The 15,970-nt window shown below is 37.2% G+C and overlaps 1 protein-coding gene across 1 annotated transcript in view; it reads right to left on the reverse strand.

Moving 5' to 3' along the window:
- Window positions 1-1,868: 1,868 nt before the first annotated feature.
- Window positions 1,869-15,970, reverse strand: part of polr3b (polymerase (RNA) III (DNA directed) polypeptide B) — a 28,191-nt gene continuing 14,089 nt past the window's right edge. The window contains exons 16-28 of the mRNA XM_067420305.1: window positions 15,813-15,966; window positions 15,606-15,680; window positions 15,380-15,478; window positions 12,516-12,643; window positions 10,222-10,431; window positions 9,869-10,027; window positions 9,656-9,773; window positions 9,375-9,517; window positions 6,417-6,520; window positions 4,690-4,856; window positions 2,677-2,790; window positions 2,380-2,553; window positions 1,869-2,252 (exon numbers count right to left, since the gene is read on the reverse strand). Coding sequence (XP_067276406.1) covers window positions 2,123-2,252; window positions 2,380-2,553; window positions 2,677-2,790; window positions 4,690-4,856; window positions 6,417-6,520; window positions 9,375-9,517; window positions 9,656-9,773; window positions 9,869-10,027; window positions 10,222-10,431; window positions 12,516-12,643; window positions 15,380-15,478; window positions 15,606-15,680; window positions 15,813-15,966 — 1,775 coding nt within the window. The 3' untranslated portion in view covers window positions 1,869-2,122. The remainder of the gene's footprint in view (window positions 2,253-2,379; window positions 2,554-2,676; window positions 2,791-4,689; window positions 4,857-6,416; window positions 6,521-9,374; window positions 9,518-9,655; window positions 9,774-9,868; window positions 10,028-10,221; window positions 10,432-12,515; window positions 12,644-15,379; window positions 15,479-15,605; window positions 15,681-15,812; window positions 15,967-15,970) is intronic.

Here is a 15,970-nt window from a genome sequence, read left to right on the forward strand (position 1 = left end):
GACACTTAAGTCATTCATGATTAGGTCATCGCATCAGATCAATTATTTCTCAAGCAACATATATACTGATTGAATCATATTTGGACACTTTATAGCTGTCAAACATTAGAGGAAAATGTCCGTAGATGATGGATAACGTGATCAATCACTTCACTGAGACACGTGTGTGAACTTGAGAACTTACTTACTTGCTATTGTATTAGTTTAAACTTATTTTCTGATTTCAAAGTGGTTTAATTCATTGCAGACGCCATTGATGTGATATTTTATCATCTAATATATATATATATATATATATATATATATATATATATTCATATATATATGAATATATATTCATATATATATAAGGCGCTATATAAATAAAACTTATTATATTATTATTATGAATGATAAAATGCCAACACTAGATCATAAGTGGCAGGTTACAGTATACTTGAAATGAATACATTCTTTTCAACTTTCTATTAAAAAAATCCTGAATAAAAAGTTAAAATAATATTTTTTGAAAAATTAAGCAGCACAACTGTTCTCAACACTGATAATAATAAATGATTATTGAGCACCAAATCAGCATATTTAAATGATTTCTGAAGGATCATGTGATGCTGAAGTAAATGCCCGTTCACACCAAGGACGATAACTAACGGTAAAGATATAGTTCTAAATATAAAAAAAAGACTAGCAGAGTCCACACCACAACTATAACGATAACGCAACAGAGAAACAATATCGCTGAAATCACTTTTGGAGGATTTAACAATAAACATTATCAACAGCCAATCAGAAGCCAGTCTGCTTTAAAGAGCGACAGACAACAAAACTGCAGCACAAGAATAAACATAATGAAAACTGGCCCTTAAAGGCTGCTAAAAAAATGTTGAGCCATCACAGGAATAAATTACATTTTAAAATATATTAAATAGAAAAAGTTATTTTGACTTTTAATATTCATTTCACTATTTATTTTTCATGCACTTTTGATCAAATAAATGCAGCCTTGGTGAGCATATGAGAAGTGTTTTAAAAACATAAAATAATCTTAATGACTCCAAATGTTCCTCTCATCTCGACAATAAGTACGGAATCAACAACAAAACAATACAAAAATAAAATGGAACTAGTATTACAATCCCTCAAAGAAACAAACCCAGAAAGCTTCATCAAAAGGCCAATATCCCAGCAGTCATTTGAAACTGTATGGATTAACCCGCACCTCTAACAAGCTGGGAAGTGGATGGCGAGAAAGAGCCAAACATCAATGAAAATGTCCTTAATTACAGTTTTAAAAATGGAGGCTGTGAAGTAAAAGAGGGAGGAGGAAGGGAATCTTTGCATCCTCTCCTCAGAAGACTTCCTTTTTCTGTTCGTCTACTCTCAGTCTCATTAGCCCCTCATTAGCTAGGACAGGTGCAGCCGGCAAAAAGAGACACCCTCAGACCCTTATACCCCCCCAACCAGTGAGCGAGCCGCACTGTCAGTGCCCATTCTACCGATGTGAGATGCATTCTTCCAATCAAAGCCTTCCACGGCTGCTTGGTGGGTGGGAGCAATCTCTGAATAGTGGATGATTTAGTGTAAAAAAAAAAAAAAAAAAAAATAGCAGCAAAGTGGGAAGGTGGTCAATGTAACAACAAGCTCCTTTCTGCTGTCAGTGTTGTCACATTAACACTTCATCAAGATTGCTCAATACTTCCACCCCCAAAACTTCCTGATGATTGCTCTTTAAAAAAAAAAAGAAATGTCATGACATGCAAAATAAAAACTAAAATGTAGGCATTTTTCATAATTTACATTTTATTAGTTTATTGTAAACCAAACCTTATTATTTTGAAGGTAAACTGAAACAAACAAATCACATATTTAGGACATAAACTAAAGGAAATGCCAATTCGCATTGAATTCATAGCAAGTCAAAGTTGAAAAAACCCCAACAACATTCAAACAGGCACTTTTTATATATAAACAAATATCTTATTGATAAGATACAAGACTTTTAACAAAAATGAAATGATCTTTCAAAGCCTCACTCGAGGCTTAAACAATGTTTTATGCAGTCGTTAATATTATGCATCGCACCTCTGTGCGGAAAGCTTTGGCGAATTGCTGTAATCACTCTCCTTCACTCGTTGTAGCGAGCCAGTTTGAGGCGAGGGATGATGTTCATGGACTGCAGTTCTTGGAAGAGCAGTTTGCAGGCATATGGAATTCGTAGAGATGACACATGACACGAAGACTTACAGTAATGACACCTGCCATAAACACAGAAAACTCACTAATTAATATCTTTATCTCTCTGTATTTGATTATTCTTGATAATTGTATAATATTTTATATATCAAAATATTTTTGCCCTTTTTTTTGCACAATTTTACTAACCATCCTGAATATCCCAGCAAGCCACACTGCCCACACACGTCCACCTCAAAAGCATCACTGGAGATCATCAGCCGCTCAAGCAGCAGCATGCTGGCTCCGTAACCGATGAGACAGTCTCTTTCCATCTCTCCCAGACGGAGACCACCATCCCTGGAACGACCCTCAGTGGGCTGCCTGCATTAAGATAACAGTTAAGTTATATTACATTACATCAAATAAAATCCTGAATAATACAATGACCTTACTGAGCAGACAATACAAGTGAAATTTTAGAGAACAGATTTTCACTTTTCTTACCTAGTGAGTACCGCTCTTGGACCACGTGCTCTGGCATGCATTTTATCCAGCACCATGTGTTTCAGTTTCTGATAATAGACTGGACCGAAGTAGATGTAAGCTTCCAGAGGTTCCCTAAAAGCAAATAAGAATCATTTTAATAATTAATTAGAGTAAAGTGCCATTGGGAAAACACCCTCTGGTGGCTCTTTTGATTTTTGCAATATACATACATTCAAATATAACATGTACATGCATGCATTGACACTTTTATCCGAAGCTACTTGGAGTGCTTGCAAGGTACATATTACAATTATATGTGCATTTCACAATTATTGAAATCAATATTAAAAGGGTTAGTTCACCCAAAAATAAAAATTCTGTCATTAATTACTCACTTTCATGACGTTCCAAACCTGCAAGCCCATCGTTCTTCTTCGGAACCCAAATTATGATATTCTTGATGAAATCTGAGAGTTTTCTGACCCCCCCATAGACTGCAATGTTATTACCACTTTAAAGGCCCAGAAAGGTAGCAAAGACATCCTTAAAATAGTCCATTTGACTATAGCGGTTCAACCTTAAAGGGGGGGTGAAACACTCAGTTTCAGTCAATCTCATGTCAATCTTGAGTACCTATAGAGTAGTATTGCATCCTTCATATCTCCGAAAAGTCTTTAGTTTTATTATATTTATAAAAGAAATATAGGCCATACCGAGTCTTTCCGGAAAAAACGAGCTCCTGGAGGCGTATCGTGTAGGCAGAGCTAAAGAATGACGATCGCGAACAAAGCGGTGACGTCCTCAAGCGTGGAGAAACCCATGGCTATCTCAGCTAATAGAGATAATGATCCAGAATCAAATCTGAGGCAGAAATAAATTGAACAGGAAAAACAGCAACATTAGGACGTCCGTCTCTGTGGTATGTACTGTATTTAGTGGCCTTTGTGTGTCTTTACTCGCATTTTATGAGGACATGATTCGGTTTATGGACTATTGTATGCGACTAGACCTTAGAGGTAGCAAGCAAAACGGTTTTGCACGTCAGACTAGTGTAACGTTATACAACAGAGAACAGCAATGGAGTAACCGTTAGTGCATTTGAATGACGAAGCACACGATCGTGTCGTTTACTGATGTTTACGCACGCGACGGTAGCCAATAGCAGAGACATTTGAAGCCGTTTTACTCACCAGCTGCTTCCAAAGCAGGACCGAACCTTTATCGCTGGGACCGCTCCGTCAAAAACACACTTCTTTGGTATGATTTGGTGAAGTCCTGTGACAACAGTGGCGTGTAAATCCACTTTGAGACGCGACTGAAACGATGTTGTGAAGCTTCCCGTCATTTCTGCGTTCAAATCGGTTCAAATGCAGCGCTGCCTTCCCGGAATGCTGTGCTGAAGCGTTGAAGTCGCTCGACGTCACCCATAGGAATAAAGTGGAGCGCGGCGCGCGACATAAGTCTTCACGGAGGACTGGATCTGCGGTTTGAGAGTGTGTTTATGGGCGTGCATTTCCTCTTTCGCTCTAGTCACGCGCGCGCACCCTACCGGGAGAAGAGCCCGTACGGCCCATACAAGGACCTTCTGATCTAGTAACGTCAAGTCGACTCATATTCGAAAAAAACTCTCCGAAACTTGTGAGAAACCGGAAGGAGTATTTTTGACACATAAATACTCCATCAAACGTCCAACATTAGTTTTTGAAACTTTGTCTATGTTTAGGATGGGAATCCAAGTCTTTAACAGTGTAAAAAGCTCAGTATGCATGAAACAACATTTCACCCCCCGCTTTAATGTTATTAAGCGATGAGAATACTTTGTGCACAAAAATAACTTTCATATTTCAGCAAAAACTTAATTTGTGTTCTGAAAATGAAGAAAGGTCATGAGAGTAACTAATAACAGAATTTTAATTTTTTTTTGTGGGGGTGAACTAACCCTATTAACAAAGCTTTAATAACTGAATTGTGAAGCAAAGTTTTGTGAAATATAAATGATTAACCAAACAAGAGTGATGCTAAAAGTTTTACCCTGTGATGCCTGAGGTGACATAATCCTTGCCCTGGTAATTGTATCCATAGCGGATAAGATCCTCACAAACGTCCTTCACTTTACTGCCCCCGAAAGCAGTGCCATAGTGAAAACGCCCATCCAGCACCCCGGCTTTTCCCGCCAACAGCTCAATCAGTTTCCCAACCTGACACAGAACAAACCAGGCAACTGATAATCACGGGACGCTAAATGCATTTCTTTAATGCAGCAGTGTAGGTTCTCTGTAGGACAATGTAGATGCCCCAGTTTTCCCCTTCCTGACACTGCAGCTGGTGAATGTGAGTGTGACATCATGTTGAGGTCACGCACCGCTGCACGACAGTAGCCTTTACTGAGGTCACGCACAGAAAGAGCCGGAAGATCTTTGACCCCTCTCTGTCACTGAGAGGAATCTAATACTTGGCTCAAATAATTTCCTATATGACGCCTGCTGTGTGCACCCAAACACAGCGTTCAAAATTAGAAACCGTGGGGGAATTAAAATCTCTGAAAACTGCATTGTATAGGGCCACAAGAAAATAACTGACATTCTTAGGTAAACAGGAACATCTATTTGAACTAGTGTTCAAAAGTTTACGGTCAGTAATAGTTCTTTCAGTTCAAAGAAATTAATACTTTGACTCAACAAGGATGCATCAAAAGTAGAAGGAAAGACCTATCAAAGTAGAATCAAAAGATGTCTATTTTAAATAAATACCGTTCTTTTGAACTTTCATAAAAAGTATTAAGGAGCATATGGATTTTTTAACATTGATAAGCTACGTTTCTTGAGCTGCATATCAGCATATTAGAATGACTTCTGAAGGATCATGTGACACTGAAGACGGAAGTAATAATAATGCTGAAAATTCAGCTTTGCATCACAGGAATAAATAATATAAAAAAATTATTTTAAATTGTAATATTATTTAGCAATATTACTGTTTTTTCCTACACTTTTATAAAAGAATGCAGCCTTGGTGAGCATAAGAGACTCAAAAACATAAAACAAAAAAAATCTTACCAACTTCAAACTTTTGAATGGTAGTGTACTAAAAAAAATCTGTGCAATAAAACAAGTATTGAAAAAAAAAAAAAAAAAAAAAAAAAAAAAAAAAATATATATATATATATATATATACACTATTTTTCCTTTTAATAGCATATATATAAGCTATTAAAAGGAATATGCCTTTATTGCAAAATAGTCCGCTAATATGCTTTATCCTGCTTATTTACAACATAAACAAACTTAAAATATTAACACCAAACTTAACACCAAAGTTATACAGTTAAGTAGGGATTATAAAATATTAATTATGCATAAAATATTATCTTGCCTATCTGCTTTTTTAAACTTTCTATATAAAATCCTTTAAAAAATGTAATAATAAAATGATTTGTTACACTTTCAATGGTCCATTTTAGAAATTCTACTAACTACAAGCAACTTCATGTCAACTAACTCTCATTAGAGTATTTGTAGACTTAGGGTTAGTAGAATAAGATGACAGTAAGAATGTCTGTTGTGAGAGCATCATAATAAAGTGTTAGCAGATATTAAGACAGTCTACTAATACTCTAATTAGAGTCGATTGACATGAAGTCCCAAAGTTAGTTATAGTTAGCAGAATGTCTAAAACAGACCATCAAAAAGAGTTACCAAAAGTTTATAAAAAATTTGAAACAATTAATTAAAAAATAAATGTCATGTAATCTGATGTACAGTCATTCTGGAGGGATAACCGTGAGGGTTCATGATGATGTCAGGACAGATTCCGGTGTCACAGAAGGGCATGTCCTCTTGAGGAACGATCAGTCCACACACACCTGTTACAGAGAGAGTGGACAATATTATTTATAGATGCATAAAATGCATTTCATTCCTAAAGTTAGAATCAAAGACATCCCTATATTCAAAATGGCTGCAAGAAATGCTAACTTCACCCTGTTGGAGCAGACATTTCCCATAAAGCTTAATTGAGTTTTGCGTGAATTCAATCACATACAAATGCTAGATGAGAAAGTGTGAGGTTTGTGTAACTCATCTAGTCCAACGGCCTATAAAGCGGACGTATTCAGGTCTGCTGAAGTGGAACCATTGGAAATTCAGACTGCAGGATGGAGTGAAAGTGGTCCAAAGCAGTCAGTGAGAGTGTAAATGTTTGCAGAAGAGCTCCTCACTCTTCCCGCAGCCAGAGCAAACACATTATTGGGCCATTTGCAAGTGATAAAAGAGAGAAGAACAGGGGCAGGAAGTGAGGAGAGGTGCTTAGCTGGACAGTGAGAAGGGGATTATACACCCATAGTTTCCCCTTTACCATAGAGCGCACAAAGAAAGGTTCAGCTGAGGAGAGCTATACATCCATATGCAAAAGAAAAAAATATGGGCTCTTGAGAACTTGGGTAGTCATAAATTATATCTTAAAAATATATAATATTTATTGCTATACCATATTCATATATCAGTTTCATAATGACAATTGTAAAAAAAAAAAAAAAAAAAAAAGAAAAGAGAAAGATTACTCTCTTGTGGTTTAATGTAAGACCGAAATAAGTGCCTTAAGGTCTGCAACAATGAATCAGCAAAAATTAAAATTAAAATATTAAACAACAAATGTTATTATTGATGAGCAAGGAAAGCTGGCAGTGATGTCACTTTATGGTAGTAAACGTTTTTGTTTGTTTGTTTTTGTGTTTTTTTACAATATTTTTTTTTAATTAAATATAATACCATTCAAAAGTTCAGAAAAAAATTATGCCTACCAAGGCTGCATGTATTTGTCCAAAAATAGAGTAAACACATTAAATAATGAAATAGGAATAAATTATGTTTTAAAATACATTCAAATAGAAAACCACTATTTTAATTTGTAATACTGTGACGGCAAAGCTGAATTTTCAGCATTACTCCAGTCTTCAGTGTCACATGATTCTTCAGAAAACATTCTAATATGCTGATGATTAGGTGCTCTAAGAAACCTTTTTTCTCTCATCAACGATGAAAACAGTTGTGCTGCTTAACATTTATGAAAAAGTATACATTTTAAAGGATTCTTTGATGAATCGAAAATTAAAAAGAACAGCATTTGTTTGGAATTGAACTATTTTGTACATTATACATGTCTTTACTGTCACTTTTGATCAACTTAATGCTTGCTGAAAAGAACTCTTCCTGAACCCAAACTTTTGAACAGTAGCGTCTGTTTTTTTTTAGAGAATAGAGAAGTGGTCAAATAACATTTTAAATACAAGAAATAACTGTAATTTCAAATGATCAAAATGTTGTTAGTAGGAGTCCTAGTAGGATTTCCTAGGGGAAAACGAGAGAAAGTGAGCAAGAGCAAGAGCAAGACAGAAGCAAAGAGGTAAGCGAGAGCGGTTCCCATAGCACACATCCTCTGTGTTGTTTGTTTTGTGTGAGAGTGAATGATAAAAGAGGCATGAAATCAGCAAAGAAAGGCAGGACAGCAGTAAGAGTCCATGGCCCTCCATCACTGGCTATACAGCCCCTCTGTGGCGGCTCGCACAATGGACCCTGCCAAGACAGCTGTGTGAGTATCAGAGTGTGTGTCCGTATATGTATGTGTGTGTGCGCGCGCGCTTCGGTGTGTGTTTGGGTCACCGGTAAATAATTAACCTATCATTCTCCAGTGACCGGATCTTATGAGGGCGGTAGAGGCTGGTCAGAATGGGGGTGCAGGACGAAGGAGAGGTTTAAAATGAGCAAGACAAAACTCCTGTGAAACTTGCTGAAAGCCAATGGCTCCAAACCACGGTGGGGCGTCTTTAATGGGCTTTCTTTCGACCCAAAAGGTAGCCAAATCTCTTTCTTTGAAGTACACCACTCTCTCGAACAAATTTTATGGCAAAAAGCACCCGTTTAGTCTGCATAGTCGCGCCACAATCACTGTGAAGCAATAGATAAAAGTAAATGAATAATTCCTACTGAACATTACAGAGCGGTTGGCAGCGCAGTCACACACCTCTAGAAAACACAGCTCAACTTCTCCAAGTGGGACCGTTCAATAAAAGCCTGCCTCTAAACACACAAAAGACATTCAAGAGAACGGCACTATCCTTCACAACAACAATTAGCTGCCCTGTGTTATCCTGGTCCACCGACACTTGCCTGCTCCTTTAAATACCAAAAGCTCCTTTAAAAAGAGCAGTAAATAGCATTTTGGGCGGTTCGCGGCTAACCCCTCCCTGACCCCTCCTCACTGTCACGTCCCGTGATGAGTGCCAGTGGACGACCTCCGCTAATGAAATGAGTGAATTATGCATGGCGCCAGTTAACGCTCTGATTAAAACATCATACTGACCAGCTCTCTCAGCGGAGGTGCTCAAAAACAATGGGGGCTGTAAACACTTTCCCAGGACTGTGCCGCTGCTGTTATAAATTTGCATAGTCTGGCATGGGACAACAAGCTAATTAATTGAAAAACGGGCAGTGAAAAAAAAAAAATCCGAAGAGGATGGGAGGGCCAGCTGAGACGATATAGCTTGGACATTGAAAATAAAACTGGCATCAAAAAACAAGTTTAGAAACATCTCTTTCAACTTGTTACTGAGGCGGTTTCAACTTGTTACTGAGGTTTCATTGTCTTAATTTCCGCTAGTATCTATTAAGGCAGAGGAGACTATGCCAGTCTGGAAAAGAACAGGAAGGATGCTGCAGTACCTTTCTGCCCATGTCGACTGCTGAACTTGTCTCCGATCTCTGGTCTACGTGTCTGCCTGAGCAGGATCTTGATCAAGAAGGCGTCCTCGGCATTGGAGGAGATCATTACCTTCTCAATGTAGGAGTCTGTCGTTCCTTTGTACCTATAAAATGAAGAAAGTATGAGTTTTGTGTGGTTGTGTTGGACAAAAAAAGCGAGACTTTTAGAAAATTTACATTTCAAATAAAACTGTCGGAATATTGTACACTGGGGTTCTAATTTGATTGAATTAGTTTCTTACGAGACTGGCACATCTCTGTATTGGGGCTGGCCTGGCTGGGCGCTGCCCTCCAGTGGAGTTTGGGTGACAGTGGGCATGGACTTATTCACCAGCACCTGCTTGTTCTCGACCTTCTCACCTGAGAGAGATGTGACATAAAACATCACTACATATTCTTAGATCAACAAATGAAAGATTATTCGGCGGAAATCTAGTTCTTTCTAAGAGTCTTACCAGGTGAGCAGATGCCGTCAGCGTCCAGGATGCTGTGTCTCCAAATGGGCTTGCGTGTTTCGGCGTCCAGCATCGGACCCATCACCTTGTCAAAGGTCTGGTTAGTGTACCGCCTTAAGGTGCACTTAGCATTCTTGTACACCAAACATCTACCAAAGCCTAATACACAAAGAACAACAGAAGACAATGAACCATGAACAAAATAGAAGCAATGTTTCCCCTCTAACACCATTTGTCTCTAAGAATTGTTTTTTTTTCAATGTGGAAATGCATTTTCACTTCAGAAAGTTAATATCAATTTTGTTTTTTAAGCAAGCAGCTTATTAAGTATTTATCAAGTGTTTAGTTCTTACCTCTGTCAAGAGATGCCTTATTAATCACCAGGGCATCTTCTATATCATACCCACTGTAGCTCATTACAGCCACAGTGGCGTTCTGGCCTGCGGGCAGCTTCTCAAAGTCAATCAGCTCGATAGTCTTTGTCTTCACCATGGGCTTCTGTGGGTACGCCAGCAGGTACATTAGGGTATCTATACGGTTCCTCTGGTTATAACCAATAGTTCCTGATCAGAAACAGAGTAGAAATTTAGTTGAGCAAAACCTTAAAAGCAAGATGTAAAAGAGGGTAAATAACTTGGTGTTCATATTGTTATATATTGGATATATAATATAATTTATTCTGGGCTTTTTGTCACTTTGTATTGGCTAATAAATGTCAAATATAACACATTATACTATGTATTATGCTGTATTTTTAACATTGCTCTAGTCGATACAGTAGCAACATTTTAGAATAAGAAAAAAACATTTTAATAATTGAGAAAACATTCAAAATGGAAAAGCCTCTTAAAGGGATTGCTCACCCAAAAATTAAAATTAGCCCATGGTTTACTCACCCTCAAGTCATCCTAGGTACATATGACTTTCAGACAGATACAACCAGTTATATTAAAAAAGTCCTGGCTAATCCAAGCTTTAATGGCCAAAACGTTACATTATAAAGTTTTAAATATGGATGCCATTTTTAAATATGCCCTGCCCTTTTTCTTACACAAACACATCAATTCACTTCTAAAGGCATTTATTAACCTCCTGGAGCCGCGTGGAGCATGTTATTTGATGGACAGATGCATTTATATGGACATCAAAAACAGAGCAGCAATCCCTGTCATTATAAAGCCAGGACTTTTTAAATATAACTGATTGTATTCGTCTGAAAGAAGGATGTCATATACACCTAGGATGACTTGAGGGTGAGTAAATTATAGGCTAAATTTTCATTTTTGGGTGAACTATCCATTTAAGTTTAAGGTTGTGACACTTAAGGTTCAATTTGAATAGATAGACTGATCCACTCAAAATGGTCATAATTTACTCACCCTCATGTTGTTCCAAACTTTCTTTCTTTAGCACAATGTTGGAAATCAACAACAACAACAAAAAAACAAAACAACTGACCCCACTGACTTTTATTAAATGGACAAAAATCATTCCTTAATATATATTATGTTCCACAAAAGAAAAAAGATCATGGTTTGGAACAATGTGAGGTTTAATACATAATTAATGTTTCATACTTGGGTTAACTATCCCTTTAACATTAAATAATGCATTACCACGAACTAACAATGAACAATACTTTAACATTTATAATTCTGGGTTAATGTTAATTAATAATAGACAAGTGTTCCTTGTTAATTTATGTTCAATCCTAATGCATTAACTAATGTTATTTGTATATATACCAATAAATATAACATCATGAAATTTATATTTTTGCAGTATTTATTAGTCCTGGACACTGCATTAACAAATTTCAATATATAGATCTATAAAATATTACCAGATAATGCTTTACAATTGCTACTACGGGTTTTGTTAACATAGATGGTTTGTTGCAATATCCAATTCAAACAATAAGTAACAACTAATGCACATCTAATCACATTTAACTGACTGTCTGAGGGGTGTTGATGTGAAGGCTGGTGTCGGCAGTGTTAAAATCTCTGGGGTGGAGATTTAGCATGGCGGAGATGGAAGTGGGGGGGTTAGGTTATAGTATAATAGCCGTCGTCCCTTGAGGCCTTGACATTTGTCAGATGCTATTACTCCACAATCAGGGTACAAGCACACAGTGTGTGATAATAGTGCTGGGGCCACACAACTGGATTTGCACATGTATGGGGCTGTCCGTCCAGAAAAAAAGAAGACAAGGCTGAGGATATTGGGCCAAATATAGTAGCAGTCTCAGTGGTTTTGTAATGGGGGTGGTGGCCAGGAGAGGTTTAAGTAGTTTTGGTAACCAGGGCAGCGGAGTGTGTGTGCTCTCTTTCCCTCTTGCGCAGCTGAGCACACTAACCCTGCTCCGCACACTGGGCTCAGGGCACAATGAATGCCTAATGACACTCAGAGACACTGGCAGGGAAAGGCCTCCACACACACACACACTCACAAAAGCATGACTACGCAAGCAGGCGATGTTTGATGTCCACATATATACAGAATGTGGTGTGTGCGTCAAAGGTTTTGAATGTCAGTGTGAAAGTGAGTGCGTCTGTGACTGAATAGGAGTGTGTGTGGATGTCTGCGTTTGTAAGTGCGACCGGTCCTCCACGATGTTTGGAGATGGAGACTGTAGGAGTCTTACCCATAGCCTGCTTGCCCATAGCACACTGGTAGGTGTTTCTGGGGGACTGGTTATGATGAGGATAAGGAATCAAACCAGCGCAGACCCCCAGCAGTGTGAACGGCTCAATCTCCAAATGGGTTGTCTCCCTAAATAAAACACATATAGCATATTCACATATAGCTTGAACCTGTATAACATTTCTTTATTGTTTTATTAGTACGAAATCTTTATTGGATATGAATATGGATGCCATAAATATAGTAACTCTGAACTGTTTGGATATACAAGTGTCCAAAAATAATTTTAGAAATGCACATATTTCTGGCCAGTATTGATAAGTCAATAATTATTGATGTTATGGCTGATAATAAAAATGTATATAATTTTGTCGATAAAATAAAAAACCTAAAAACTAAAATATTAAAGAACATGTACAATAAGTAATGCATGTAAAATTAAATATCCAGTAGCGACTGATACTGATATTATAATTAATGGTAACGCTTCACAATAAGGTTTAATTTGTTAACATTAATGTAATATGAACTAACCATGAGTAATACATTTGTTACAGTATTTATCTTTGTTAATGATAATTAATAAAAATGTAGTTGGTAATTTTTTAAAGAATAATTTATTAATTTTATAATGTATTATTTTTTTTATATAATAAAGGCCTTCTGAAGCAAAGTGTAAGAAAAATATCCATATTTAAAACTTTATAATTTTTAGGCTAATATAACTTACTCCCGGGTGGATTGGCTTATGCATCAATTTACGGAATAGTAACTCTTGACACAAGCGTATTGATGAACACAGAAGCGCAAAGGATAGAGCAAAACAAAACACCGGTCATGAATTAAAAGTCGGGGGTGGGGGGGTGTAAATAAAGGCCTTCTGAAACACGCTTGTGTAACAAAAATATTCATATTTAAATAACTTACTTCCTAATAAAAAAAAGTACTAATTACATACTTCAGGGTGGATTGCCATATGCATTAATTTATGGGGAAAGACCTTGAACCCTGTGCGTATTGGCGAACACAGAAGCGCAAAGGATAGAGCAAACACCGGTCATGACTTCGAAGTCTAAAACGAGAATTTTAAAAGAGAAATAGCAGAGGATTTCGATATAAGCGAAGAGAGACTTGAGTTTGTTGCCCAGCCCTATCTGCGAGAGACTTCAAAGCTTGCGATGCTTCTATACGTCAGGGGTTACTCTTTTCCTGTAAGACCACCGGAGTTAGTCATTTTAGTCAATAAAGTTTTAAATATGGATATTTTTCTTACACAAACACGCCATTTCGCTTCAGAAGGCCTTTATTAACACCCTGGAGCCGTGTGGAGCAGTTATATGACAGATAGATAGATGGACTTTTATGGACTTCATAAACGAAACAACAATTCACTGTCATTATAAAACTTCCAGGCCAGGACTTTTCCCAGATTTTATTAGTTTGAAAGAAGCATGTCATATTCAGCAATGATGACTTGAGGGGGAGTAAATCATGGGGTAATTTTCATTTTTGGGTGAACTAACCCTTTAACTAATGTAAACAAATATAGCTTTTTTATTTGAATAATGTATTCAGGGTATATGCAGGAATCCTGAAGTTAATTTCAATACCTTTTTAAGACTTTTTAAAGACCTTTTTCAAAATATTTTAAGACCTTATCGCACTTCAAGTTCTAATCGGCAACAAACCTTTAATAAACAGTTGTAGTCGAATGTAGACTTAAAATCTCTATCGTAGCCCAATTTTGTGAAACTAAATATGTCAAACTAAATATAAGGACATCATTCAGGCAGCAGTAAAGGCTACTGCGCCTTTAAGACCTGATGCAGGGATATGCTCGTCTTTCTCGACTGTGCATACTATACAGTTCACTTAAGGCATATTCAGACTATGTCTGCTAGGATACTCATCAAGATGGACATGATGACATACTTCTTGTGTGAGTTTGTCCGTTTAAGCGCAAGACTTGAAAGAGAACTCAATATTTGCGCGCTGTGAGACTCGCGCGCGCTCTCGGATGATGCACAGCGTCAGATCTTCTCTCAGCGCGCACGAGTCTCACAGCGCGTCTTCACCCGAGTGACGACGGAGAAAACGACTGGTCATATGCGCACATACGGCAGCACTCGCATGCATTGAATAAAGTTTACAAAGAGGTGAAACAGCTCGGTAGGTGAAGCGAGTTTACCCGCCACAACTCAAAATCAGCCGCATTTGGCTGGTGGCGGTGCTAATTTCCATCCCTGGCGCGCGCGCTCCGAGCCGATCTAAGACTGAGCACCCCGTTGTTTTTTAATACTTATGGGGATGAAAATAAATATATTTATAAATACTTTTTGGAGTCAAACTCTTTTGACAAAGCTTGAACAAAATACTTTCAAAATTTAAGACTTTATAAAGCCGTGATAAGACTTTTTAATACTTTATAAGGGTCTTAATTTTCCCAAAATTGAATTTTAATACTTTTAATACTTTTCAAGACCCCGCGGATACCCTGGTATTAGTAAATGTTGAAATGAAAATGAACTAAGATTAATAATTAATAAATGCTGTAGAAGTATTGTTCATGTTAACAATATAAAAATGTAGTTTAATAATATTAATAAAATAAACCTTATTGTAAAGTGTTACCCAATTTGTAACATTTTTAAAATAAAATTCTCTAAAATTATAAATAGTGCATAAATAAATGGGTAATAAATACAAATTCAAAAAAAAATTTGTTTCTCTAAAATTGTTAGACAAATAATATGCTACAGATGTAGTATGCTTCCCTACAAATAAATTATATCAGATAACAAAATAACATTTTGAGGTGTGGTTCAACTGTCCAAAAACTTTAAAGGCCTGAATTATTGTACTCACTTGCTGATCATATGCTCATATAAAGCAATGTTACAGTCATTCTCCTCATTTACATCCAGATACTCCACCAGACTCTCGTGAAGAAAGTCCTCAAATGTTCTACAGGGAAAAGTGGGTGGTAAGAACACAAAAAAAGTGAAAAGGCATGCATCAGACAGTCTTAAATCTGCATACTGGACTCTCCATTCAAATGTAACTTTCAAATATTGATCGGCTTCAAACGCACCTGTAGCCCTGAGACAATTCCTCAATGTGTTTGTTCTTCACAGCTGGCTGTCCATTCTTCACAATGATGTAGGGTCTGCCAGGAGCACACAGAATGCAATACAAATGTCTTTGTGCAATGTAAGGACACTAACCATCCGGTACTGGTTTTAAAACCAGTTATTCCAAATGGATAAGAAAACAATTGATTTGCAAAACTTTGTGGTACCTGCACAAACGGCCCCCATCAGAAGAAATATATACACAGCGGTCGGTCAAATTGGTTGAGATGGACACAAACTCGTTTATAAAACCAGCTCGTCGCATTAGTCTGAAAGTGTAGACCAACTTCTGATGGTCTCTGATCACTCCAAGAATGTTACCTAG

Source organism: Pseudorasbora parva, chromosome 16 (assembly GCF_024679245.1).
Source record: "Pseudorasbora parva isolate DD20220531a chromosome 16, ASM2467924v1, whole genome shotgun sequence".
In the NCBI taxonomy this organism is placed as follows: Eukaryota; Metazoa; Chordata; class Actinopteri; order Cypriniformes; family Gobionidae; genus Pseudorasbora; species Pseudorasbora parva.